Source organism: Rhamphochromis sp. 'chilingali' (assembly GCF_963969265.1).
Source record: "Rhamphochromis sp. 'chilingali' genome assembly, chromosome: 2".
In the NCBI taxonomy this organism is placed as follows: Eukaryota; Metazoa; Chordata; class Actinopteri; order Cichliformes; family Cichlidae; genus Rhamphochromis; species Rhamphochromis sp. 'chilingali'.
Genome location: NC_137930.1, coordinates 54,531,070 through 54,557,381, shown reverse-complemented (window position 1 = coordinate 54,557,381; position 26,312 = coordinate 54,531,070). Strand labels below are relative to the sequence as shown.

Sequence of the window (26,312 nt, the reverse complement as noted above, 5' to 3'; positions counted from 1 at the left end):
GCTTCAGTAATGATGAGGTCCAGGCGCTGGGAAGGCCAGTCTATGACTAATAGTGATCCACTGTTTGATTTGAATCACATGTTTTCCAGATGGTAATATGTGGTGGATCAAAATCTGATGGTATTTTTTGTGTTCATTATTCCATCAATTTGCGAAGATCCCAAACACCACTGTGTTTTCCAGGTGGCTGTCTGCTATACCTCTCTCTCCTGACCTGTTGCCACTGTTCTACAGTCCAGTTCTTGTGTAGTTGGGCATACCTCAGCCTTTTCTTTCTGTTTCCCTTCCTTCAAATCTGTTTTCAAAGACATGTTATATCCATCAATTACTCTTAAATAGAATTAAATAATCTACCAGACCAATTCCTTCAAGAAAACCAAACATTTCCTGTGGAATAGACTACTGTCTTTTGGTCTTTCCGTAGATTTTTATACAACAAACACTAAACTCAGAAATATTTGTGGGTGTTTTCTTGTTTGTTTGTTTTTTGTACTACTTGAACACTAAAATGGTCCTCACATGAGATGACAGTGCCAGCAGTGGCCCACAGCGCATTTAAGTTTGAAACCCCTGTTCAAGTTAGCAGAATATGTACTTTGAATAAAAGAAATCCCTTGGTTGCTTATGGTTTCCCAGTTTCTAATAATACTAATCAAGTCACATGAGGGAATTGTTTCACAGCCTGGTATAAAAGTGATCAATAAGTCATTTATAAATAATTTACTACTCCTTAGTATCTTTTCAGCTTGATAAGTATTTTAATTGCACACAGCAATTTCAGCCATGCTGATTATGTGGTTTCTTTGGAATAAACTTAACTTACTGTGAAGCAAATTTGTAGTCAAGCATAGGAGAAAAGCACAAGAGAATTGATCCAGTCCATATTAACTTGTTGTACCTCAGGTAAAGGTACTATAATACTATTGTTTTTGGATGAAAATATTTTGCAGCTGGTGCCCGAAGTCTAGAATTTATAACCAAATGCTGCACTTCCTCCCTTGAGAGGATTTGCCAGCTGTTTAATGAGTGTCTCCTTTGCTTGCAGCGACATCTTTTTAGACTTCGTATTGAGCATGTCAGTGCACTGCTACTAAATGCACGGAATAACGAGGGAACAGACCTCATCTAATCATCAAATAACTTGTTGTATAATTGTACATGTTTCGACCCTCTGAAAATAGGGGGTACATATAAAAAGTTCCTGAATCAATTGAATTGAAATCCATTATCTTGGTGTACAGATGCAAAATTACAAAAAAAGTAATTCTACTTATCAAGTGTGTTTTTATTTATTTTGTTTTGTTTTATTTTGTTTTATTTTATTGCACTTGTATATATATTAAAAACTACTACTACTACTACTACCACTACTGGGAAAAGAGTTGTACATTGAAATGTATTTATACTACTAGTAAAGCGGTATCTTTATTATGGAAGTAGCTGATAACAGGCAGCCAATCAGGTCAGGTTGTGTAATGCCTCCTCTGATTTTTAACACTGTCAACCTATTGGTTAAGAGCTAAAATATTTCTCCTTTGTGATTGGTCAGGTCAGGTCAGCAACAAATCCATTGTTTTTCCAGGGCCCTGGTCCTACCCGGCCGGGCACAACCCAGCGTCGAGGAGGGGGCCGGTATGTACGTAATGAAAAGACCATACGTCACGTGCCCGCCTCTTACTCCCAACCCCATCATTTGAGGAAATACGCGACATTTTCGTGTGATTAGCGCCAGATCTAGCTGTTTCGGCCACTGTATTTTAATACAGATGAAATCGTAGGATGCAATTTAAACGGACGGAGGTATTCTAGCGACATTCACGGACTGAACCGGAGGTAGGACATCGCATTTTCATTCATTGGTCTCCAGCTAGAGAGGGAGGGAAAATATTGGATTTTTTTATTTTATTTTATTTTATTTTAGCGGATTCTAGCTTCGGTAAAACCTCGAAATTTGTAGGCCGGGCTGTTTACTGCGAGGAGTTTGTGCTCGACTTGCTCGACGTCCGGATGATGAACAAGAGCCCCGATGCAGCAGCCTGTCGCGCAGGCTGAAGGACGCTTCTCCATCGCCTGTAATCTCAATGCACTACCCCACTGCAGCATCACTGCCGCCAGCCGAACGAAATACACGTCTAAGACAGCCGGCGATTCACAATGAATAAAAGCAACTTCAGCCAGACAGCATTTTCGTGGCATAGATTGGTTTATCTGTGCCAGAAAGATGCCCTTCAATACACCATGCGTCCACCATGACGTGCGCTACAAATATGATTTTCTAACACAGTTAAATATGGAAGGTAGTTGATTATGGCCTGCTTAGCAAGGAGAACGCGATAAACAGAGAGTAACGTCTATATAATCCAGCCTTTAAGCTCAATAGGCCTTTCAAACGCCTATTTTGAATCCCAAAGGATATGCATTCGAGATCACGACAAGGCCACACTGTGTCCTGGAGCGCGCATTACACCGCTAAAATATGTGACCAAGAAAACAGGTTCATCTCAGTCTATCTGATGCTCCTCTGGAGGCTGGGTACCACCATGGGTACCTCCTCTCTCCAAATCGTGTCAGGATGTCAAAGACTCCTATTGCAGTGATTGTGGCCTGTTGCTTACAAGCAGGGCCGGGATAGTAAGTGATGTTGCACTTAATCATGCACTTCTCTCCTTTTCTGCAGTTTGCTTTTCAAGGGAGCTGAGATTGAAGAACTCTGTGTGCCTGGTTTACAAGTGGCGGAAAGCAGTGAATCATGGCAGGTGAGCTTCCCCCTTTTATAAAGGTTGAATAAAAGCTCATGCACCTCTCTTGACTTGATTTCTTCTTGATGTGAAGCACTGAATCATGTCTCTGTGTCCTAGAAAACAACTTCCCTCCCCTTCCTCGCTTCATCCCCCTTAAGCCATGTTTTTACCAAGACTTCAACGAGATCCCAGACCAACACCGCACTATGTGCAAGAGGCTCTACTACCTCTGGATCTGTGAGTGTACCTGCAGGAAATGCTTTTTATTTTCTTTGCATTTGGAAGCAGTCGGTATTTGCATGCATCTAGCTGTAACCCGTTAACCTGTCTACTTCTCTTCCTCCTCATGCCGGGCTGCTTTGTTTTACCCAAAATATTATGAGAACTAAAGAGTGCAAACACTCCGTGCAGCTGGGAAACTAGATTGGCCGGTCTCACATTATGTCACAGAGCCAGATAACCACCGTTTTCATTTTACCGTGGTTTTTATTTTGAGGGGTAAAGTTCGAAAATGATTTAGCTCACAGATTTACTTTGTGGTTTGTGATTTGACTGACAAACTGTTTACAAATCTGAAGCCCAATTGAGGTCCCACGGGCAGAAAATGAGGACTTCAGCTATATTTTTTTAATTTCCCAAGAAAATAATTTATTTACACAAATCAGTGGGGTACAAAATGAAAAATGGTACATCGTGAAACAAAGTTACAATCCAATACCAATATTTGATAGTATTGATACTTGGATTGTTCCATTCACCTCTAATGTATGCTATAACTCTTAGAATATAATACAGAAGTATGTGTGTGCAATCTTAGGCTTGACAGGTGTCACCTGTCACAGAAAGAGGAGTTATTGTACAGTTTTATAGTGAACGATAGGAATAATTTCCAAAAACATTTATGCTCTTTGTTTATTCCCCACTATTATCTGAGATCCACTAACTCTTAACTCATTAATGAAGAACATAATTTGTACATAATTACAGTCACATGAGTATTATGGTATGTTTTTCATTATCACATAGGTGCTGCTATTTAAAGCAAAAATGTAAGTCTGGTGAAAAGAGTTTAGAGTATATGTTATGTTGGGTGGAAATGGTGTGCTGAATAAAATGCACCTCTATATCATATTTTATTATTGTAGTTTAAGTCTTGAATGTAGAACTGGAAATATGGCAGTGTGTAGTTGTTGGTCTTCATAGTGATTAAATCCTGCTGAGTTATGAGTAATGATGGAGCCTGCGGGGTGTTTGCTGTAGCGTTTTTTTTTGTTTGTTTGTTTGTTTCCTCACTCTTTTATGTTTTTGTCATTCTTCCTCTCTGTGACGCTGATAGTGCATAGTGCCACGCTAGCTGTTAATCTGATTGGTTGCCTGGCATGGATGTGTGGAGGCGGTGGAGCTACCAACTTTGGCATGGCTATCCTGTGGCTCATCCTCTTCACCCCTTGTTCCTACGTGTGCTGGTTCAGGCCCATCTACAAGGCCTTGAAGTAAGCGTGTTTCCCTCTGAGTTACACTTCTTCCTGCTGTTCCGCTGAATCAGATCGTTTCTGACGATTAGTCTCTCCACGCAGGACAGACAGCTCATTCAACTTCATGGCTTTCTTCTTCGTCTTCATGGCCCAGGTGGTGATCAGTATTATCCAGACTGTTGGCATTCCAGGCTGGGGAGTGTGGTAAGAGTTTGTACTGGTTTATTAAAAGTAATGTGTACAGATGAAATGGAAATTAACTGGCATGTATAGAGTTTATTTCTTGTCTTATATTGTTGTTAAAGATGATTCTAGAAGCACCTGAATCAAGGGGTATACTTTGTAATCTAATCTAAAGCATACACTTTCATTCAAAAAATAATTTTTTTCTAAACCAATGAGGCTTTAAAGAGGTTCATTATCCTTCTGAGGTCTAAGCCATCAAACTTTAACTCCTAATTCTTAAATCATTTTTTTGGTGATAAAATATGATTAACTTTGATGCATGGTTGTTTTCTTTGTTCCCTGATTGCCAAGATATGGGAAAATAATTTAATAAATGAAATAACTATATTCCCATCACCTAGGTTTAGAGTTAGTGTTTGGGTTTTCCACCACCACATAAGTATACTGTAATATACTCAACCTCTCTTTAACGTTAATGTACTGAAGAGAAATGGGAAATATTAAAAAGCAGGTATACAAGCAGTTTTTTACCCCTTGTAAATCCTTTTTGTTCGAACCACCATTAGCAGACGGCCTGCTATACCTCCTGAGCTACAGCAACCCCAGGAGACACCCTTTAGGAAAACACAGAGTTTGTCCAGCACAAGGCTCTCTACAACTTCCATTTTGATCAGGCTGTTTTGAACTCCACAAACACAACAACCAGCTGATCCGAACAGAATCATGCCTGAATTATTCTTCGGCAGGAAATCTATGCTGTAGCTTTCGTTGTAACTGAAAACTCTTTTTAACTCTACACTGTAACCTGACATTCAGCTTTTAAGAAATGTATCTATATGCTGGCTCAATGGCATGGAGGGTTGCGATGTAGGGTTAAGAGGGGTTTCTGGTTGTAAAGTTAGGATGTAGATTTTCTGCAGAAGTCTACATCAGGCTTTAGGCACAGCATAGATTAGTAATTCACAGCTTCTAACAATAGTCTCTAAATATTTTGGTATCAATCTTAAAAATCCAATATCAGAATTATCTAGAATTATCAAGCTTAATGTATTATTTAAATATGGCGTATTGTGAGCATATGATGATTCTTCTGTGCTTCTTCTTCAGCGGTTGGCTGGCCACCATCACCTTCTTCAGCACCAACATTGGCTCAGCTGTGGTCATGCTGATTCCCACCATCATGTTCACTGCAGTGGCTGTTTTATCCTTCATCGCCCTCTCAAAGGTGAGTGACAGATTTCTACCTGGTCACAGAAATTATTAGATCAATCAGTGCTGGTATTATCAAGTGAAAGATAGCAATCCAGTCCAAGTAGCATTGAATAATTAGCTTGTATTATAATGCCAGCGCCGTTTCCCACTTAAAGGGAAGCAGTGATAACATGACATTTGATCCATTTGCACTAGCAACAGAAATTTTTGGAGGTGATATTTATTTATTTCAGGCTGTTTTTAAATCCCTTTTTGGTGAATGCAAGGAATCCATGAGGGGCCCAAGTACTCATTAGAACTTGGTGATCAGAGGTTATTGTGGCTGTTTTTTTTGTTTTTGTTTTGTTTGTTTTGTTTGGGGGGGGGGGGGGGGGGGGGGGGTTCTATAACTCTGTATTTGACAACATATTACAGTAAGGTTTAATAGGATAACATTATGACGTTTTCTATACAAAATGTCGAAGGTTGACTTCACTATGACATCAGAGTGTTCTGCAAAAACATTTGAAGCCACAACTCTTGAAAAGAAGAGGGGATTGTGACCATATTTCATGATTGGTGGCATCTAAGTTGATGATGCTAATCCCGAGTTCTAACGTTAAAGCTTTGGTCAAGGTGTGACTGTTTTGTGCTGCAGGATTAAAGATGTGTGTGAAGCATCCACCTTTTAGAATCTGTTGTTTCTTTAAGGCTATTATTCTAGTGTTTTAACTATACCTGCTAAGTCATTGTGGCAATTTCTTACCATGGGAATGCTGTCCATCTATCACCACACCCTCATATATCAATCAGCGGTATTCTTTGCTCTCATTGGTAGTTGCTTCACTTTGTGGATCCCAAGTTAACGGGTCCCAAAATAGCAACACCAGGAGTTATTTTGTCTTGATGTCACTTATTGTCATTGAGGGTCCGATGCCCCTTTGGCTGTGCCTGCCCACATGGACATTACATAAATCAATCGGTAGTCATGACTAGATGGCATAAACACACAGCTCTGGATCTGCACTCAGCTCTTTTGTCCAATAAACTGTGACAAAAAACTAGATGATTGTGAAAACTATCTTTTTGATTTTAGTAAAGCACAGCAAAGCAAAGATATTACAAGAGGGGCCTCAGGAACGACAGAAATTCAGTTTGAAATTACTTGCAAGTATGTACCATTACATATTTATATAAATTTATTATTCATATAAAAAGTGAAGTAAAAACGGTAATAACAGTTGGTTATGTTGTGATAGTGCTCATTACTCTGACCTGAATTTACCGCTCCTGTATTAAAGTTTGTGTCCCAGGCAGGCGGGTCACAGATTGGCCTTAACACTTTGCTTAAGACTGGGTAGGATTAGCAATGAATAGCCAACAGCCTGTGTTTATGTTTTTAATACATTTTTCAGAGAAATACATCAGTTTGCCTTGTGTTTCGATCAGAAGATCTAAGATCGGGTGGGCTTCATGGGATTTTCTGGTTTTTAAGTGGGCCGCAGCATAGTGATGATTTTTCATCCACTTCATTATTGTTTTTTCATATTGGTATAAATTCAACAAAAACAAGATATTAGTGTATTTAAAATGCAACATTAAAGTAGTAAATAATCATAAATATCCCACTGCAGAATTGTCACATACTTAACAAGGTGCGTCAACTTCATTAAGAACGTCATTAAGATATAGGATGATATCATTTAGTATTATAAGCTGGGAATTTCTTGCGTTACAGCAGGTATAACATTATTTAAACATGACAAGCATTGGGAGTGTAAGTCTCAAATATATCTTTTTCGGTCTAGAATTGCTTAGGAACAGCTCTTTGGAAAGTAAATGTTGCCAATAATGTGGTCATGACACAAAAAAATGAGGTGCCACTACAGACAAATAATAAAATTCACCTTTTCTTTATGGTAATTTGGTCAATTTTACAAATTTAAAAAAGTAAAAGTCATACTTGATAGAGAGTAAAATTCATGTTGAATCCCATTTCTCCTTTCTGTCTTTTTTTAGGTGCATAACTTCTACCGCGGCAGTGGTGGCAGCCTGGGTAAAGCCCAGGAGGAGTGGGCTACGGGTGCCTGGAAGAACCCCCATGTCCAGCAGGCAGCCCAGCAGGCCGCCATGGGGGCTGCTCAAGGCGCCATGCAGCAGAATCAGTACTCAGCAGCTCCCACCTACAACTACGACGAACCCATGTAGGACAGAGGAGTAGGCCAGGCGGCTGAGTGGGAGAACTAAAAAGGGATCAATTAAGAACACAATTCAGAATTAGGTGCCCGTCATTATAACACTGTAATGCTGAACTCAAACAGAACAATGTAAAAGTCATGTTTTTGGTGCAAATGTACTGGGATTTCATTATTTTACTCGGTTCACATTTAAATCAACAGTTATTTTAAAAAGCAAAAAATGTTGCTGTTGTTTTATGCTGCTCAGTTGTAGCTGGTCGGTGTTGTTTTCCAACAGAGACACATAGCCTAAAATAGGTAGACCCAGTCCCCTGAGCAGCTTCAGTTTATTTGAGTAGGTGGTCTCCAATGTCACTCTGTAAATTTTCTAATGATCTTTAATGTGATATTTAAGGGACTGAAACAGCTATATTGTTAAGGGTCTTTACTTTTATTAGCCTTGAAGATCACCAATGCTGAAACAGTTATTTCTCAGCTGATGTAATGGACTAGCTGTTTGGCTAAATTCTTATATACAAATGTCAAGAATTTTTTATTTCCCATTAAAGGAATAGTTTGACCATCTTGGGAAACACCTTAATTCACTCTCTTGCTTCAGGGTTATATATAGGGTATTATAAAATTAATCTTTGCTAGCAGCCAGTTAGCTTGAATTAGCAAAAAGACCAGAAACTAAAGCTGAAACAGATAGTTTGGCTTTATCCAAGGATATTAAAATCTTCTTAGCAATTATAGCTAGCAGTATAGCTCTAATAATCTGACTAGCTCGTTATATGTCACTTAAGAGCTCTTAGAGGCAGATTTTATTTCATTTTGACAAAGTCATGCAAGCTGTTTCTCACAGATGTGAAAGATCCACAGATCGCAAGGGGAAAATATGTACTCTCCAACGGGCTAGCAAGTGGTTCCTGGATATTGCCAATAGTCACCAGGTGAAATCACTCAAAAAAAAAAAGGGTGCAACACCAAAAACCTCCCTTGTGGTTGCTTTGGTTGCTAGCAGGTCAAATTTAGTTTGCATTGAAGATGCTGACTTGTATGCAAATGCTCGCTAACTATTGACCTAGCAGCAGTAAAACTTGAAAAAGTGCAACTTAACCAGGAACGTTCTGCCTTTTGAAACATGTTGGCTGCACCGCTGAGGCACAACTTTTATTTTAAAGGCTAACGTTTTCCGTTTCACCACAGCTCAGATAGCAGTTAGACAGTTTTTGTAGACAAGTTAGCATCTTCCTTGCAAACTACTAGCAACCGCAGCAATCTGTTAGCGACCAAAGCTATTTCATATTTACATACAGATGTGACAGGGGTTGCTTTTTAACTTACAGCAAGAAATTAATTGGATCAAACTACCTATTTCTTAAAGGTTATGGTACATTTTAAGTAACCTTTTGAGTTGTTGTTTTTTTTTTAAATTATGCTTAAATACCAGTAAAGAAACTCATCATCTTTCTCTGCTTTTTTTCTTTCCTTTTTTTTGATTGAAAAAGAAAGTTAAACCGACTAAAATGAATATTCTAAAAAACAGAAATATGGAGTTTTTGTTTTGGTGATCTTTTTGACAGTATAAGTCGATTTATTTACATTCTCAGGAAAAGTCTAATAGCTGTTTTTAAATTCTACCTGTAAAGCCTGTAGAGCTTCAACATGTCGGGCTTTTGTCTCCTTATATCGCCCCTATTGACCATGTTTGGTTTTGTCGTTACATACTAGTTTTATGTTGAGCAGGCTGAGTTTAGTTCAAGTATTTCATTTTTTTTTTCATGTTAAAGTGAAGCACACGCAGTATTTAAAGATTGGAGTTTATTGGTCAGACATTCCAAATCGATGTTAGTATAAAGGTCAAAGTGAAAGAAAACCAAAACACTTGCAGGTTATGGTAAGTAATAGTAATAATTGTTGTAAGGTGGTCATAACATTGTATGGAGTGATGGATGTTTACTCTCCCTTTGGCAAACTCTCCCGCTTACCCCTACGTGTAAATGCTTCAGTGACTCCTTGTTTCTGAAATTCGGGATTTCAGGCCTTAGTGTGTTATTTCGTGGATGTTGGTGTTATTCCATGAGTTGGTGTAATAAGAAATCTACATAAAAGAAAAAAAAAGAATATTAAATTCAATCCAGCTATTTCTTTATGGAGTAAAATATCACAAAAAGACATTCGTGCGTAGCCCCGGTGAGGCCTGATGTGTTCAGTCAGAGACGGTGTCGTTCTGGTTTCTTCGAGTCTTTGAAAGCTTCAGCATACAGTAGATGGTTCGTACAGTCGAACACTATTAGATTTAAAACAGTGAAGTTATCTGAATCCTCGTTACTTTAACATCTGTGAGTCGTCTTGTCTGATTGTGATGACGTGGTTTCCAGTAGGCTGTTTGTTGTGCTACCTTTTAGTTGTTTTGTTTATCTCTCTTTTTTCCTGTGTATTTGAATGACGTGTGGATGCTTGTGAAGCACATGATTTGTTGTGTCTTTCTGTTTTTTGTTTTTTTACTATACTTTTTGTTTTTGGAAAAAAAAGTAAGTAATATTTGCGCTGGTTTTCCTCTTGGCATTGGTGCAAACTTCATTCAGAGTGGAGCAATACTAACAGTAGAGTTATTACAATCAGCTGGGGTCCTGTTGTGCAGCCTTTAAATACAGGAAGAAAAATGTTACCAACCCCAACCTAAAGTGTCATAAAATGAATAGCTAGCCTGTTTTTGAGTTGGACACCACTTGTATGATTTTACAGTTTCATAGCATTTTCACCAGCACATGCACACACAGAAGTAAGGAGGTGTAACCCTGTAAAAAGTACCATACATCCACTCATCTGTTAGTAAATGCACAGCTGGCCATTTCTATAACGTAAATGTGAATTTTTTTGCACAAAGTTGAACAAATAAGCTACTTTCCCTGTGTATGTAGTAAGTTGGTGAACTTTGGATCAGTCCAAACTTTCCGCCATATGTACATACGGCACAATTCATGTGTTTATGGAAATTGCAGCTGTGTAGTTATTGTGTAGCAGGAGCCGCTTATACACTTAATGCCACTGTATCAAAGCTTCTGAAAGCCATTTTCCATCTTATTCCCACATGTACTGTATGTTGTGTAAAATGTATTAACATGTACTATATCATAAGTATATATGAATATATAATTACTTGAGGTGCAGTAAATATTTGCCATGGATCAAACAAATTGAGTAGGCCCTAAATAGTCGAATAAGTCGTTTGAGGGGGCTGCGTCTCCACGAGTGAACGAGGAAAACATTTTGTGTATTACTTTTGTATTATTTGGTCTTACCCTAATAGATATTAAATAGTTCTTGTTGCATCCTGTTTTGTTATGTGATGAGTTTGCATACGGGTACTATACAGTTGTAGATATGGAAAATGTAACTTTTTTTTAAATGAACTATTGACTTTTAGGTGTAAATAGCTGTGTCGAGTAGCTGACCTTCAATTTCTTCTGTCCAAATACAAACCTTAAATATTCTAATATTCATCTCACCTCCGACATAATTGAATTTTGATTCTTTTCTAGGTTAAAACTCGCTAAAAAAAAAAAAAAAATCCAATTTAGCCTAAACATGGTGATGAACAGTGATGTGGTTTCTTTTTACATCATAAATTACAATTCATAAACACTTTTATGGATGCTTCATTTTTAAGGAAGGTTGATGATTTGAATACTCCAAATGAATCAGGGGCATTTGTATATATCATTCATTTCATACCTCAGCACACTGTATCCGATTATTACAACTGGAAATGATGTGGTAGTGGAGTAGTAACTAAGTAACCTATAATAAATTACAGAGTTATAAAATATAACAAAATGGTTCTAATAGATACAAATAGCTCTAATTATAAATATTCCAGATGCTGATCACTATGCTAGACAATCTCCCAGTTTATATTTGTTATATTTGTTCAACCTGCCATCAGCAGCCAATCAGCAACTAAGTTTAAATCAGAGAGGGAATAGAGCAGGTTAATGAGGGTGGCAATAAAAGAAAAACACAAGAGGAAGCCCATTGCTTTCTCCATATCCCCCCTGACTCGTATTTCTGTAGCTTTGCTCTTTGCTAGTGCCATCGTCCCTGCTGGTAGCATGAGATGGTACTTGCAGCCTATTCAGGTTGCATATCCATGCATGCTGTCACAAGAAAATTTACTGGGTCTTCCTGCACAGTCCAGCACAGAAATGGAGAAGGGCATCAACCAGGCAGCAGGACCAGCCCCTTTGTGCGAGGAGGAACAGGAGGAGCTCTCCAAAGTGACCTGCAGCAGGCTACTCGTGTAAATGTTTTGTCAGAAACAATGAGATCTGCCAGTGAAGCGCCATGTGAGCCCTGAGCACATGTGACAGATGTGAAAGGGTCTGGACACAGCGTGTTCAAAATTACGCTACCAGCAACATCATCCAGCATGATCCTTCAAGGCATATTCTTGAAGGATACCATAAACCTCCATGTTCCAGCCAGCAGTACCAGGCTAAAACCCTCGGATCTGATGGTGGCCTCACCCATCATGTTCCCCAGGCACATCCATGACTTTATCCAAGTCTGGGGGAAGATTCCCAGCACACCATCCACCATCACTTCACGAGTGTTCCCAGATGTTGGGAGTGCACATGCAAGTGGGGGCTGTAAACAGTAATGAGTACTAAATGAGCTGCATCAGCCTGTAATTTGAATTTTTAACTCTGCTTTTTGTGGTTTTGAATCCAGCCCTCAACAAGCTGCTGAAAGGGTTTACACTGACCGTTATATCATTTCATTCTCAACAATTTATACTGCATCCATGCTTACCAGTAAAGATTTTCATCTTGAATATTTCATTCATCAAGAGCCAATGTATATTTTAAGTGTTTCCTTAATTTCCTGGAGGTGTAAAAAGAATTTATGGATTCCTAAACACAGCTCTAAGAGATTAAGTATTTACCCAATTATTCCAATAAACTACAGACTTAAAGGATATCAATCCTTTGTAGTAATGTTTGTAAACTCACTTGAGTACAAATATTTGCTAAATAAGCAACAGAAACAATTTCCCAAAGGTTTTGTATTTATGTAGTTATTTACACCTTTGCCAAATTTTGAGTCAAATATTCAATTTGTACAATTTTAGTTATATTTAAGTATTTGAATACATTTTCCACGCTTGGCAATAAGAATAATGTAAAACCAGGGAACTCTGAAACTAAACTTTAACATCACTACTAATTATTGCACTTGAGATAAAACCAGATAAGAGTTACCTTACTCTGAATGTGCCGGTAGATTTTACCTCATTTTAACTATTTTTCTTTTAAGTACATAAATTATTACACTACATTGTAAATATGCAACTACATAATAAAATTGTGTAAATTACTTAATACACATTACAACTGCCACCTAATCATCAACTTTAAATTATGGCGAAATATATTTGATATTCAAGAGAAACAAAAACTAAAAAATTTGCTACTGAATAAAATGTAAATTAAAACAATTGAAAAACTTTACAACTCCAATGCTACACACGAATACCAGTGATAATCTTAAAATTCTTTATTCATAAACTTGATGCAAGTTTACAAATTACTGTACATGGTCAAAATTTCTTCAAATGGAAAAAAACCCAAAAACAAGAAACCCAAAATGAGCCAAGAGTGTCAGACTTGTTGGTGCCAGAAAATGAATTGAGATAAATGATACACAGTCCAGTTAGAGAAGCGCCCAATTACCATTGCATGACCGTCAAACTTGAATCGTCTCAGTATCTGCTGTGACCCAAGCTTTTGCATTTTGAAGGGAGGCAGTCACACATGTGGATAAAGGGTCTGTAACAGAGGGTTTAATGTGCACCTCCTCTCTACACCTGACCACACGGGTCCCCATCATTGGTGAAAGTGTCTTGATAAAAGATATTAATAACCTCCACCCTCAGATACATCCTGTTGTCACAGGTCTGATGTAAGCAGTGTGCTGAGAACAAAAGAAATTCTGATCAGAAATTATTCACGATATGACACCTCTCTGGGGAGAAGGGGGGTGGGGGTGAAAAAAAAAAAAAAAAAAAAAAAAAAATCAGTGAGAGCAATTACACAGACTGGTCAACATGCTCCTTGCAATCCAGCACTCGCTATGTAAATTGCTTTATTACAAAGTCATGCGACCTGTGTTTTAAAGTTCAGTTCATCAGTGGGCAAGTATGTCAAAACATTACTGAAACTGCGCACTAATTAAACCCAGAAAGTCACCCGCAGCTCAACATGGACATGTACCGATCCCCCTCCTAAGTATTGTTTGTTACCTGAGTTGCCATTCAAATGTACTTTTGCAGACAGTGTTAGCAAATAAACTGCAAAAGAGCCAACAGATTGATAGATACAACGTGTGTCCTGTAATTTGGGGAACAGCAGCACTCTGTGTGTACTACAGGATATTTCAAGGTCAAAGTTCGAATGTACAGTTTTATAATCACACTACTAAATCATCCTTTTCCACAAGCAACACTGAAACACACCTGTGCTATATTGTAATGGCAGAGGAAGCCCTACAGATAATGGACATTTAGCTCCAAGTCATGTCGAGTGACAGGGCGGCAAACTTTAAATGGGCAGGGAGGGGAACGAAAAACAAAACAAAAACAAACAAACAAAACACTACAACAAATTTATGCGAGGATGATATGACAAGTTTGCTTTAAAATTAAATTTAAAAAAAAAAAAAAAAAAAAAAAAAAAAAAAAATGAACAGAGGAACATCCAAAAAAACCTTAATTTATTTCCTCAATAAAGTCCACTCCAGCAGATATGCTGGATGAAATGACTGCAATAAAATCAAACCCAGCTTTTTAGATCAGCGGCTGAATAGGGGGCTTCTGTACAACGTGCTGTTAACTTTACACACAGATGGCTTCATTGTCAGCATCCAACTAGCCATCAACCTCTACAGCTATTTAAAAAAAAAAAAAAAAAAAAAAAAGCACTTGCAGCCTTTGACATAAATAAGGCAAGAGGACCCAAGAGGGGTTAGAACTTCCAAGCTTATGTATCCTCTCACTATAAGATATACAATATGAAAATTCTGATTTATTTCATACCTATCGGCCTTATTTTCTAATTAACTGCAAGTTGACTTGTTCACAACACTGCAGCATTTTGTTTCTGCTTGACCCGATGTTCTTCACACATTATAAAAAGCAAGTGCCAAAAAAAACAAAAAAAACAAACAAAACAAAACAAAAAACAGTGAGTAGGTAATCTCAAATTTAAGATAAGCTTACAAAATATGGAATCGTATCATTTGTTGTCTAGGATACCCAAATAATTTAAAAAAAAAATGCCAAATAATATTTCTAGAACAATGTTTGCATCTATGTACCAGTTAATTTCCAAAAAAGAGAAAAAAAGAAAGAAAAAAAAAAAAAAAAAAAAAAGCAGTTGTGAGGAGGTTCTGCTTCTGTATCAATCTTCCTTTAAAATTCCCACTAAATGAGGGGTAATGGACTGTGAAGCCCGCTTTGTCAAAGCAGCTGAAGAAAAAGCATTTCCCCAAATTTCAAGGGAGAAAAATTTTTTTGTGTTTGTTTTTTTTTGTTTGTTTTCAAAAGACAAATGAGCATATTTAGAAAACAGAACTAGTGATAACCTCACATAATCCTCCTCACTAAAACACTGAGGGGGAGAAGCAAAGTGAGACCGGAATAAAGTCTTTCCTGGAGCGAGGTGACGGGAATACTTGTCAAATGAGCCACGAGATGGTTTCTGTGAGAACGATGATATATTCCCAGTAAGTCAGAGAGGGAAAATATTCCAAAGAAAGCAAGACGACTCAAAGACATGTTCCCGGTGCATAGTGGTAGAAGCTCCTTATCCATCCTCTTTAGGTGGTGTGTACCAACCTGAAGGAACAGAAAGACAAACGCAGTTATTTAAAGAAGCCTTGTTAAAGTGGAATTCATTGACAGTGCATATTGTACACGAACACACAAAAGCCTGATATAAATGCAGTTTCAAACAACTAGAACTGTAACACAGATGTGGTGAAAGAAGAGTGCACAGTTCATCCTGCATGTGGGTCATTGATGTGACCTATTTCTGTGCACCAGCGCATCATTTCTGTTAAATGAATTCGTTTATTTTATAAAACTTAGTTTGAATACATTTGTAGTGCCTTCAAATATGAATTTTTAAAAGTTATCTAAAACCTGTAAATGTCACATGGTCCAACTGTTCGTTTAAATGAACAGAAGACCATCTCTTTAAATGGTAAAATATTTAAAATAAAATATATCTAGGCTGGTACACTTTTCATGGCAGGTGGTATGACCAGTGTATGTCATAAAAAAGTGATATGTTTATACTATTGCTACCAAAAACAAAGGTCAACATTGGTGTCCAAGTAAAACCCTATTTAAACTGGTAATAGTTGTGAAAGTAAGGAGTGCAATCTCAGATCTTTCTTATCTAATAGCTTTTATTATTTAATAGTTTTACTTAAAATATTTGAGAGACTCAGCTTTTGTCATGAACTGAATAAATTGTTTTATACAGAAATTTAGGCACAAAATATGATTCAGAGACACAAATTTATAAAACATTCATACATAAATGCGTTCATGCATGAATACCAAATACTACGTCACATCGATGACCCACAAATGACTGCAGTACCCAAAAAAAGGCCATTTTAAACCAAGAGAAACAGGGTGTGTGTATATACATGCAAATGAAACGTGCACTTATAACCTTTAAGGAAGTACAGTACAAAAATGCAGTGGTATTTTACATATGTGGAAGTATGCTTAAAGCTAATGGAAATGCCATTAGTAAAAACATAATACTCAAATTGTAATTTGTGTGAAAAAACAGTGGGACTAGTATGGATTTTGTTTGTAAAAAGGTTAATTTTTTTTTTTTTTTAAACACTTTTGCCTATAAATTTTAATTTCCCAGTAAGAAAAGCTTGCTCATGTTTACATTTATATGAAAGTAGACTGTATACATGCATCAGTGAATGGGGACCATTAGCTAAGGATCATGATGTTCCCATTGTGTGTTTATTGAGTGTCAGTAATTCATAACTCTTTCCTTACCATTCTTTTCATGAATCTGAACCAGGGATTTGTATGACTGTTGTGCTCTGGCAAGATTGTACTGGTTCTGAAAGACAAAAGGCAACATGTCAATACGCAGAAGCAGGATGATCCATTTATTTTACTTGTTTTCATTACTGAAACAAAGTTCATTTGAAAACAAAAGCAAACATCACACCAGTTCATGATATGTGTTACCTTATTGGCTCCAAACTGCACCCTGGCTTTTCCTTTAACCAGAGTTGCATTTATCTGCATAATGACAGATTCTATGGAATAGGCACTGCTCCAGCCCTAACAAACGCAAATAGAAATGAATCAGTTCCTGTTGTTAGTCATAATTATTATTTTATTTATCCCATTTGCATACCTGTTTTGTGAGAAGTTCCATGCACAATGCTCCTCCCCCTAAAACATAACTGGAAAAAAAAAAAAAAAAAAAAAAAAAAGATTCACAAATGTGTCATTGAGTGAGAGTATTAATCTTTTCAAAAAAAAAAAAAAAAAAAAAAGTATTTTTCTTGCTCTCCAGAATTTTCTTTCTTAATTTGCTAAAATTATCAGAAGCCTTGAAAGTAAGTATAGCACAGTGATGTATGGCAATGGCGTGTGCTTTATAATTCCTTTTAAATTAAATTTTAACTGCTTCACCTCTACTGCCATAAGCATAGATACAGTGAATCTTCACAAGTCATACCATACTTATTTACAACAGGACTTCTCTAGCAGAGGATCTCCTGTTCTATGATAATAGGTTATTTCTACCCTGTACCGAGCACAATGCAACATAAGCCACTGTATCTTTTAAAAAATAAATAAATGAAAAAAAAAATCCTAAGCCACTTAATTTCATGTAACATTTGCTTTATTGAACCACTTGACACACACTTTTTTATTTTTACTTAACTCTTTAGAGTATTATATATATATTATATCATCAAACTCCTTATTAAGCACCTGTAATTCAACTTTTGTTTTAAATTTTTTTATTTCCGACTTCCTTTGTTTTATCCTGTTTAAGTTCGGTCTTCCCATTTTCATCTTCGTAATATTAACTGCCTTCACTCACTCCACGCCATACTTGTCAATGCTCTTGTCACATCTCGTTTAGATTTTTGTAATTCTCTTCTCTGTGGTCCACCTCAAATCTCTCCATAAATTGCAGTTAGTTCAAAACAAAGCCGCTCGTATTATATTCTGAATTAGATCTACTGAACATAGAACACCTGTTCTTAAACCGCTCCGTTGGTTTCCAGTTCACCTCCGTGTCCATTTCAAGATCCTGCTTCTTACTTTCAAAGCGCTTCTTAACCTTGCTCCCCCATATTTATTTGATCCTTTCCATACGTACTCACCCCCTAGTACACCTTGCTCTTCTTCAGTTTCCCTTCTGTCTGTTCCACCTGCTCGCCTGACTTTCATGGGACTCAGACCCTTTAGTTGTTTTGCCCAGAGACTTCACAGTTCGGAGATGTGGTAGAAGTGCATTCCAAACTCTCTCTCCACTTTTAAATCGCGTCTTAAAACCCATCTATTCAAAATTTCATACCCTTCATCATGATTCCGTCATAGTCCATTTGTACCTTGTTTAGCTTTTATACTTTATTTTTCATTTACCTTATGTTTTATGGGGTTTTTGTACTAATGTAAAGTGACCTTGAGCGTCTTTAAAGGCACGATAAATAAAATGTATTATTATTATTATTAGTTTTTTTTAAGTTATTTCTTTAAACACCACCTATAAAATGGCTTAAACAATCTTAAGGGTGCAATACAGCAGGAATTTACATATTTGTTTAGTCTAAACAGTGGGGTGTTATTTTTTAATAACAGAAGAAACCATTTGAAGTTGTCAAGCAAATCATAAAGCATATTCTGGGCAGTAACATTCATAAGATGCATATGATGTATGTAATTTGGGCTGGGAACACTACTGCACACTCACCCTCCAGAGAGCACAGGCGAGACAACCCGTACAAAAGGTGGGTCAAAGGGAAAATTATCCTGTTGTAGAGAAGAAGAAAAACTGCCTTAAGACAGCCCTATACTACAAAAAAAATAAAATAAATCTGTTGACAATTACTTCCATAGGACTCACTTTATAAGAGAAATTGAGCAAAATGTAATCCACTCCTTCCTTTTCTTTTAAGACCTGCAAGTCACTATGTAATGGACTATCTGGGTCTACCCTGTAACAAACAGCAACAGAAAAGGTCAAATAAAAGCATAATTTTCAAAGTTGGAAATATAAATAGAATAAAAATACACTCAGAATAAGAACTTACGTCCTTAACTTCACATGCCATTCATAAAGGCTGTCATTGACTAGTTCGACTGAATAAATACCTGTGAAATGAGTCACAAACGCACAAAGAGCTTCACTTAAAGCTTCTGGAAAAAAAACATTAAATACAATGCAAGCCACAAGCATTGAGTAATGGTTCCTTGTATTCACCTGTCTTGTAACTCTGTGACCTGTAGATCTCCCTGAGTTCCTTCATTAGGCGGTCTGAGGCTTGCACTGAGCCAGAGACTGCACCCTGCAACATAAAACAACTGACGGTTAAACAACTGGACAAACAGGAAGCATACCAGAGGTTTTCAGATTTTGCACAATTTTCTTGGACTGCTGCATTTTTGCACTGAGTGTTGGAGGTTGCTGTTAAACTGGTAGGTTGCATGAGAATGTACAACTTCTTCCCTTTATAATTGACAGACTCAATGAGTCTGTCAATTATACCGCGCCGAAAAAAATAAACAAATCATAATTAAAATTATTTTCTAGTAGAAATTCATACAAAAGACTAATTATCTCATCGTGATTGTGCATTCATAATCTCCAAAAGCCAAAAATATTAACTGAGATTAAGGTTTGATTAAAAATGTGACAGATGGAAATCTTACATTCAAGTGATCTTGTCTCTGATTTTTACGGATTTTCTCCAAGATAGCCAGATTTTCTTTTTCTATCCCTTCATCTTCTGACTTTTTTCCATCCACCGGCTCCTCTTCTTTCATTTCGTAATGGTCCAGGTCTTGGTCCAGATCAATATCCTGCTGGCAGAACACATACATTTGTTCAGAAAAGAGAAAAAAAAAACCCCCAAAGATATTAAACAAATTGACGATCAATCAATGGATCATATTTGGATACCTCTCCCATTTCGTCTTCTTCTTCCTCTTCAGATGTCACGTCACCTGATAACCCGTGCTGTGAAAGGTTGGAAATTGAAAAACAGTGAGTAGCTAAGGTCAACGAAAGACTCTTGAGCTTTACTCTTATTTACTGAGCTTACTTTTCTGTCTTGGGTGATCGGGCCAGCTGGTAGAGGCTGGTCCAGCATTTCTACATCTGGATGTTGTGGCAGGTTGTAAAGACGACAGAGATCACAAATAAGGCGCTTCAACTGCTGTAGAAGCTATAAGAAACATCGAGAAGATCAACTGTCAATAATAATATTAAATTACATTTTCCTAATGTAGCAAAGCATCCTATGTGGAGCAAGAGCCATATTAACCATCTTACCAATGTGCTGCCTTTCCTCACATCTTCTAGGCGCTCCAACACTTCAGCCAGACTGGGATCATCAGAGTCGACAAACCATATTGGTGGCGTTGAGGGATAGGATTCCTGCAACAGCAGCAATAAGAATCATGCTCAAGTGCTGATGGCTTTACAGTCAACAGAATGCACTTGAATTGTACAGAGAAAACCACTGCTTTTAAGAAACAAAAATGTCACCCTGGGTTAGAAATCTGATTAACATAAAGGGTAATAAAGTTCGTTTCAGAGTTACAAGTGACTTCAAACCAAAAGCCTTAGCCCACACAGCCACCCACTGCACAAAATTAGCCTCCTACAAGCTGAAGAGCGAAAGCAACTCGAGCACGAGAGAGAAGTGGTTAAGTGCTCCTTTGACATTTCAATTAGGTCTTAATACAGCTTTTGAAGTCATGAGTAAAAATCCAGTTTTCAACTGCTGTGCCTAGCAGCAAACGTATTCAAACAAGCATTTAGACACATATGGTAGTACTATGTAAAGTTTGTAAAGCCCAAGAGAAGAAAATACTGCACACAGAAGAAGAGAGAACCGTGTATATATTAATAAGAGATGTTTTATTTTTGATTAGGTTTTTCAGAAAGTTAAGAAAGATGTTGAGAGAAAACATGCTGTATAAAATATGCAGTAATGACTGTGCAGTATTCATGTTAAAATGACTGCACTGAAGTCTGAGAAAACTTCCCTACTTTTCAACTGATTCAAGATCCCAATTTTAAAAAAAAAAAAAAAAAGAAAAAAAAAAAGAAGTTTGTCTCGATTGGTAGTTTTAGTTAAAGTTCAAGACCAATTTTTCTTCTCGTTTTAAAGGTTAATAAATCTGCTGGTTTTCCAGAGTCTGAGTAATCATGCTGATTAACTGAGTCAGAAACATCCCTCAATCATAATGCCTGCTTTCAAACAACAAAGATGGTGATGACCAAAAAGCCAAACTCGTGTTTAAAATAGGATCTGACTGAGTGCCTGATACATGCATGCGCCACAGATGAAAAATATTATAGTATTTACAACCTCCAATCAAACCTGGCATAAGATCTCTCATCCACTGTGGGGAGAAGTTAAACACACGGTGCCACAATGTAAACTACACTGTGTAAACTGGGCATCTAATTGTAACCATGACTTGGATGCTGACATGAATGCTCTTTACAAGTCAGAAACTGGTGAACTGGTAATTACGATGCCTTTATTATCAGCACAGTGCAGTGTTAGTGTAACTCAATAATATGTGCCTTTCAACTTCTTACTAATCTCCATACTAGAGTTCAGCTGATAAACTGATCTTTTACACAAAATGTCATCAATTTCCGAGTTCCTGCTTCTATTTTATGCCTTCGATAACTAAGTGTCATGAGATTTGGGCTGTTGTTACACATTTTAACATTTATTCTTCTGTCTAACTGAACTCTGACTCTCATTCAAGAAAAATGCTGTAAAGTTTATTTTATACTTGCACACAGTGGCCCCCTTTTTGAAAGCTGGAGTGTGTGGTACATAATGGGCGAGCTAGAGGGTCAGTCTCTGCAGGTATTTAAACAATTTATCAAGGACAGAGTACAATGGCAAGGAATTTTTGGAAAAAGACTGCTGAAACAAGTGGAAAATAAAAGACTTTTTGCAGAGAAGTCTAGAAAAAACACCTTTGTGTTTGTAAGACACTTCCTACTTCCTATAAATCATTGCCTACAACTCCAACAGTCAAGTGTACCCGTATGTGTGACTGTCTAGGATAAAGCCATCTATAATTTCATCCATCTAATTTCAAGCTTATCTAAGGTCAGGTCACAGAAGCTGTAACCCTTAACATTATATTTCAAACATCTTTTTACTCCAGTTACTCCTTGAGGACACCCACTCCATCCCAGTACCCAGGGATAAATAACCTGAGTGTTCTGGTTTTGACCCAGGGTCTCCTCCTAGTTGCCAGTGCCCAGAAAACCTCCAAAGGTAGGTGTTAAGGAGGTATTCTGGCCAGATAACAGAACCATCTCAGTTAGCTCCTTTAAAAGTGAAGCAAGAGGGACTCTACTCTGTGCTCCCACTGGATATCTGACTGTCTTACCCAGTCTATAACACTGAGCTCAGCCACCATATGATGGAAACCGATCAACCCCTTTTATTTGTGACCTTGTTCTCCCAGTCGCAACCCAAAACTCATGACAACAGGAGAGGGCTGGAACTACAGACAGTACAAAAGATGATCCAGGCATCTGATTTGGGTCTGAAAAGTGAAGTCTATTTGTCTAAATCTGTTACGTTCACATGACGGCTCTACGTGTACATGGTAAATAATGTGCACTTGTCTTTAAATAATACCAGCGAGAATAACAGCATCAGTGGGTGCTCTCCTATGTTTCACGAGACAGAACATTTGGTTTATGCTTTGACCCGTCTTCCTCCCTTCATACCAACCATTTGTGGAAGATGGCCACCCCTCCCTGAACCTGGTTCAGCTGGAGGTTTCTTCCTGTTAAAACAAACTTTTTCCTTCCCACTGTCGCCAAACACTTTCTCATAGGAAGTCATACGTTGGGTTTCTCGGTGTATGTATTATTGTAGGGTCTACCTTAAAATATACAGTCCCTTGAGGTGACTGTTGTCGTGATTTGAATTAAATGTCTCTTTGCTTTTCTAATCCTTGGAAGACTTGGTTTAAATATCTTTTAAGTATCAGCCGTGCCAGTTTTTCCAACTATTTTAATCAGATATTTTGTGGCTGTCTGCCAACTTAGATGCTAGCATAACACTGTGAATGTGCTGCTTACGTAGCCTTAAGCTTTATTTGTGCTCACCACATTGGTAGCCGTGTGCACCTACTGTGATGTCATTGCAGTACATCAGACTAGAAATCTTCTCCTGATTGATGGAGGTCACCACTCAGACAAAACCTCTGCATCAATGCTTGCATAGAAGGAGGATGCAAAGGAAACAGTTTTATGTTATTTTCCTTCAAAGTCTCATCTTTCTGAAGCAAACTTAAGTGGTGAAAACTGGGCCCTAGACTGCAGTCTAAAGGGGCAATTATAATTTGTATTGTCACCGTTGCAAACAGTGGTGCCTCAAGCCATGCTTGGTCATTTAGGCTGCTTGTACATCTACATTGGTGGCAAAGCTGGTAGACATGAATGTATGGCTGTGACAACTTGCACCACCTTTTCAATGATATAGCAGTATAGGAGCTCAGTGATTCACAAATTATAGAGAGGGAGATGCCTCCAGTTTTGATTTCTTCTACTCCTAAACCAGCACTAATGTGGAGGTTTCTGTCTGAGCAGAGAAGAATGCAGTTCAGGAGAAGAATGAAGCACTGGTATAAATGCTGACCAGTTTGTAGTGACATTACTGTTTGTGCACAACATGATCAATGCAGTAAACCTAATGGGCTTTGGCATAATCCTAGCTATGTAAAAATAAATAAATTTAAAAAAAAAATCACTCTGTAGCTCTGATGTCTTCGTGGCAATCTGCTTCAAATCATACCCAATGATATCCAACATGACCATGTTCACAGCATGGGGCCACATTTAACTCACAGCTACCCCTCTGAACAGGAAGAATGCAATATACCTGAGTGTAATCTAGTTTTCCTTTAGCATGAGCTGACTCAAAAGGACACAGACAGTGAGGTTTAATCTCAATATGGCAGGGTATTCGGAACGTTTCAACAAGCACTCGCGCGTCCTCAAAATGCGCATAAGTGTAACTCTGTGTGTGCATGCTTTTGCTGAGAGGAGGAGGATGTGGTCAGGTTGTCAGGAAGATTCATCATCTGCTTACCTGAACCAAGCAAAACAAGTGCCAAGCGAAAAGAAAGAACCTCAGTTGTTAATAGATTACACCTACCTTCATCCACATTTTGTGATGGCTGGGAATGTCTGCTTTGCGCAAGTTTGAATTTGATTTTAATCGCTAATGTATTGGAGCGGGCTGTGAAACGCGTATAAATACTAGGCCCCTGTTTCGTTTCTTTTTGGTGGTGGGGGGGGCTGCGTTACTAAAAAATATACAGTTCCGCTGACGTTAACAGCTGGTCAAAAAAGCAATATTGTCACGTACATTTCACATGTACATTGCGTCGCTTTCGTCAGGTTTTAGTGTCGAGATAAAGAAGACACTAACGTAACCGCTTTAATGTATGCCAGTAAGTTCGTCAGAGGGATCAGTCTACTTACTGAAAAAGGCAGAAAGGACGACCGAACAGCATTCCATTAAACCGCTTCTATTTCACGTCAATTAAAGCCATGTACGGGACCTCGACGCTATGTCTGTTTAAAAAACACACGTACACAGTAAAATACTGCTTGAAAGCAGCTGGGGTGTAGTGAAAGCCCTCGTATGACCGAACTAAATTAAGTTTAAATTGAACTAGATATAGGCCATAAGTGATAAAGTTAGCCGTTGTACTACTTTCAACAGTAACGCAGTTAATTTGGCAAACAAAAACAAGCTAGCATTAATGTTAGTTTCAGTTAACAAGCTAGCAAAAGCAACCGCAGCGTCGTTACTAATCGACGTTTTATTGTATAATTTTTCAAAGTGAACATAACACTGTTCGTGTGTCGTCCACTTTAATCCACGGGGTTACTCGGATTTTAATGGCCTGACACAGTTTATAAATGAAAGCGAAGACTTTATTCGTAGTTAATTTGTAAACACGGTGCCTTCCGCGGACCGATTTGGTTTCAGTCGATAGTCAGACGCTGGGTTAGCTTGTGCGCAGAGCTGGCCTGGACTCACCGTGATGTTGCAGTGGATGATCAGCAGCTTCTCCCCTGTTACGTTGAATTGGCAACTGAGTTCATCGGGTTTCCAGTCTATTATTCTGAATCGTTCGTGGTTTGGGTCAAAGATTGACTCCAAAAACTTCAGTTCGGCCTTCAGCCCCGAAACCGACATCTTCTACTCATCTCAAACCACCAGGCCGCTGGCAGAGGGGAAGTCGGGGCGGAATGCGACCGCGCAGTCGAATCGGCTGTACGGATCTCGCATATTAGCGTGAGAACAACAACAAAGGGCTGGAGAGTTAGCTTTATATAAACCTGTGTAGCGCACATAGACTCTTAGCAGCGTTTTGACAGCTGTGACACCACATACGTACATAAATATATTTACATTATTTTATATTTATTTTCGCACCACTACAGATGGAGTCATAGTTGTGACTTTTGCTTAAACGAACCATTTAACAGCATGAAAAGGTTCAGTGTTATACAAGATAATTAGTGCCCCCCATCCCCTTGTTTTTTTTTTTGTTTTGTTTTGTTTTGTTGTTGTTGTTGTTGTTTTTAAAAAAAGAGTATTTCCTATATGCTGTTAAACAAAGCAAAGAATCTTAAACACGGACAACCTAGTTTTATTTTGGATGGTTACTACTTCACACATAGAAATAAAATTATTTAGGAAAAAACGAAACTACCATGGTCAAAATTATTAGCTTCCCTATTGCCAACAGTCAGTTGTGTATCCTTTTTGCTGGATAACAGCCTAGAGTCAGTTGTTGTAGTTTTCACCAAGTCCCACAAGCAAATCTTGAGCAATCAATTCTTTTTTGGCAAATCTCTCAAGCTCCTTCAGATGTGATGGTCTTCTGTCTGGCAGGGACTCTGGTCTTCAGTTCACCCCACAGATTTTCAGTGGGATACAATTCAGGGCTTTGTGTGGGCCAGTCAGCAACGTTCACTTTGGTCTTCTGTAGGTAGTTCTTCACCAGGAGCGACCTATGCTCAAGGTCGTTGTTGTGTTGGAAGGTAAAGTGATGACACAGACACAATTTTCCTGTTTGAGGTTTTTTAAAATAAAAATCTTCACACACCATTCTTTCTTAATTATTGCTTCTGCTTTGATAAGATTTCCAGTTCTTGATGCACTGAAGTCTCCCCATAGTATAA

General features: G+C 37.9%; 2 protein-coding genes across 3 annotated transcripts; one reads left to right on the top strand and one right to left on the bottom strand.

Annotated features, from left to right (window-relative positions):
* The first annotated feature begins 1,628 nt into the window (after window positions 1-1,628).
* scamp5a (secretory carrier membrane protein 5a) lies at window positions 1,629-10,586 on the top strand. Its single transcript, XM_080873946.1, has 7 exons — window positions 1,629-1,833; window positions 2,678-2,756; window positions 2,859-2,978; window positions 4,078-4,234; window positions 4,319-4,420; window positions 5,510-5,627; window positions 7,613-10,586. The coding sequence occupies exons 2-7, from the start codon at window positions 2,750-2,752 to the stop codon at window positions 7,799-7,801; spliced, it is 693 nt and encodes a 230-aa protein (XP_080730072.1). The 5' UTR covers window positions 1,629-1,833; window positions 2,678-2,749; the 3' UTR covers window positions 7,802-10,586.
* A 2,769-nt stretch (window positions 10,587-13,355) lies between these two features.
* On the bottom strand, window positions 13,356-25,412 carry LOC308391572 (ubiquitin-conjugating enzyme E2 Q2-like). Of its 2 annotated transcripts, none has more exons than XM_080874223.1 (13): window positions 25,162-25,412; window positions 20,391-20,495; window positions 20,161-20,283; window positions 20,019-20,075; window positions 19,769-19,921; window positions 19,320-19,404; window positions 19,150-19,210; window positions 18,963-19,053; window positions 18,810-18,868; window positions 17,235-17,283; window positions 17,063-17,158; window positions 16,865-16,931; window positions 13,356-15,670 (listed from the first exon to the last, which is right to left on the bottom strand). In XM_080874223.1, the coding sequence occupies exons 1-13, from the start codon at window positions 25,318-25,320 to the stop codon at window positions 15,639-15,641; spliced, it is 1,137 nt and encodes a 378-aa protein (XP_080730349.1). In that variant the 5' UTR covers window positions 25,321-25,412; the 3' UTR covers window positions 13,356-15,638. The 2 variants fall into 2 exon arrangements, with proteins under 2 accessions (XP_080730349.1, XP_080730350.1); XM_080874224.1 differs by having other exon boundaries at window positions 19,769-19,918.
* Between the last annotated feature and the right edge of the window lie 900 nt (window positions 25,413-26,312).

Coding starts and splice junctions, on each gene's coding strand:
- scamp5a (XM_080873946.1), top strand. Junction 4,421..5,509: donor ATTCCAGGCTGGGGAGTGTG/GTAAGAGTTTGT, acceptor CTTCTTCTTCAG/CGGTTGGCTGGCCACCATCA. Junction 5,628..7,612: donor CCTTCATCGCCCTCTCAAAG/GTGAGTGACAGA, acceptor GTCTTTTTTTAG/GTGCATAACTTCTACCGCGG.
- LOC308391572 (XM_080874223.1), bottom strand. CDS start 25,320: ATGTCGGTTTCGGGGCTGAAGGCCGAACTGAAGTTTTTGGAGTCAATC. Junction 19,211..19,319: donor GTCACAGAGTTACAAGACAG/GTGAATACAAGG, acceptor CTCATTTCACAG/GTATTTATTCAGTCGAACTA. Junction 17,159..17,234: donor TGGAACTTCTCACAAAACAG/GTATGCAAATGG, acceptor TGCGTTTGTTAG/GGCTGGAGCAGTGCCTATTC.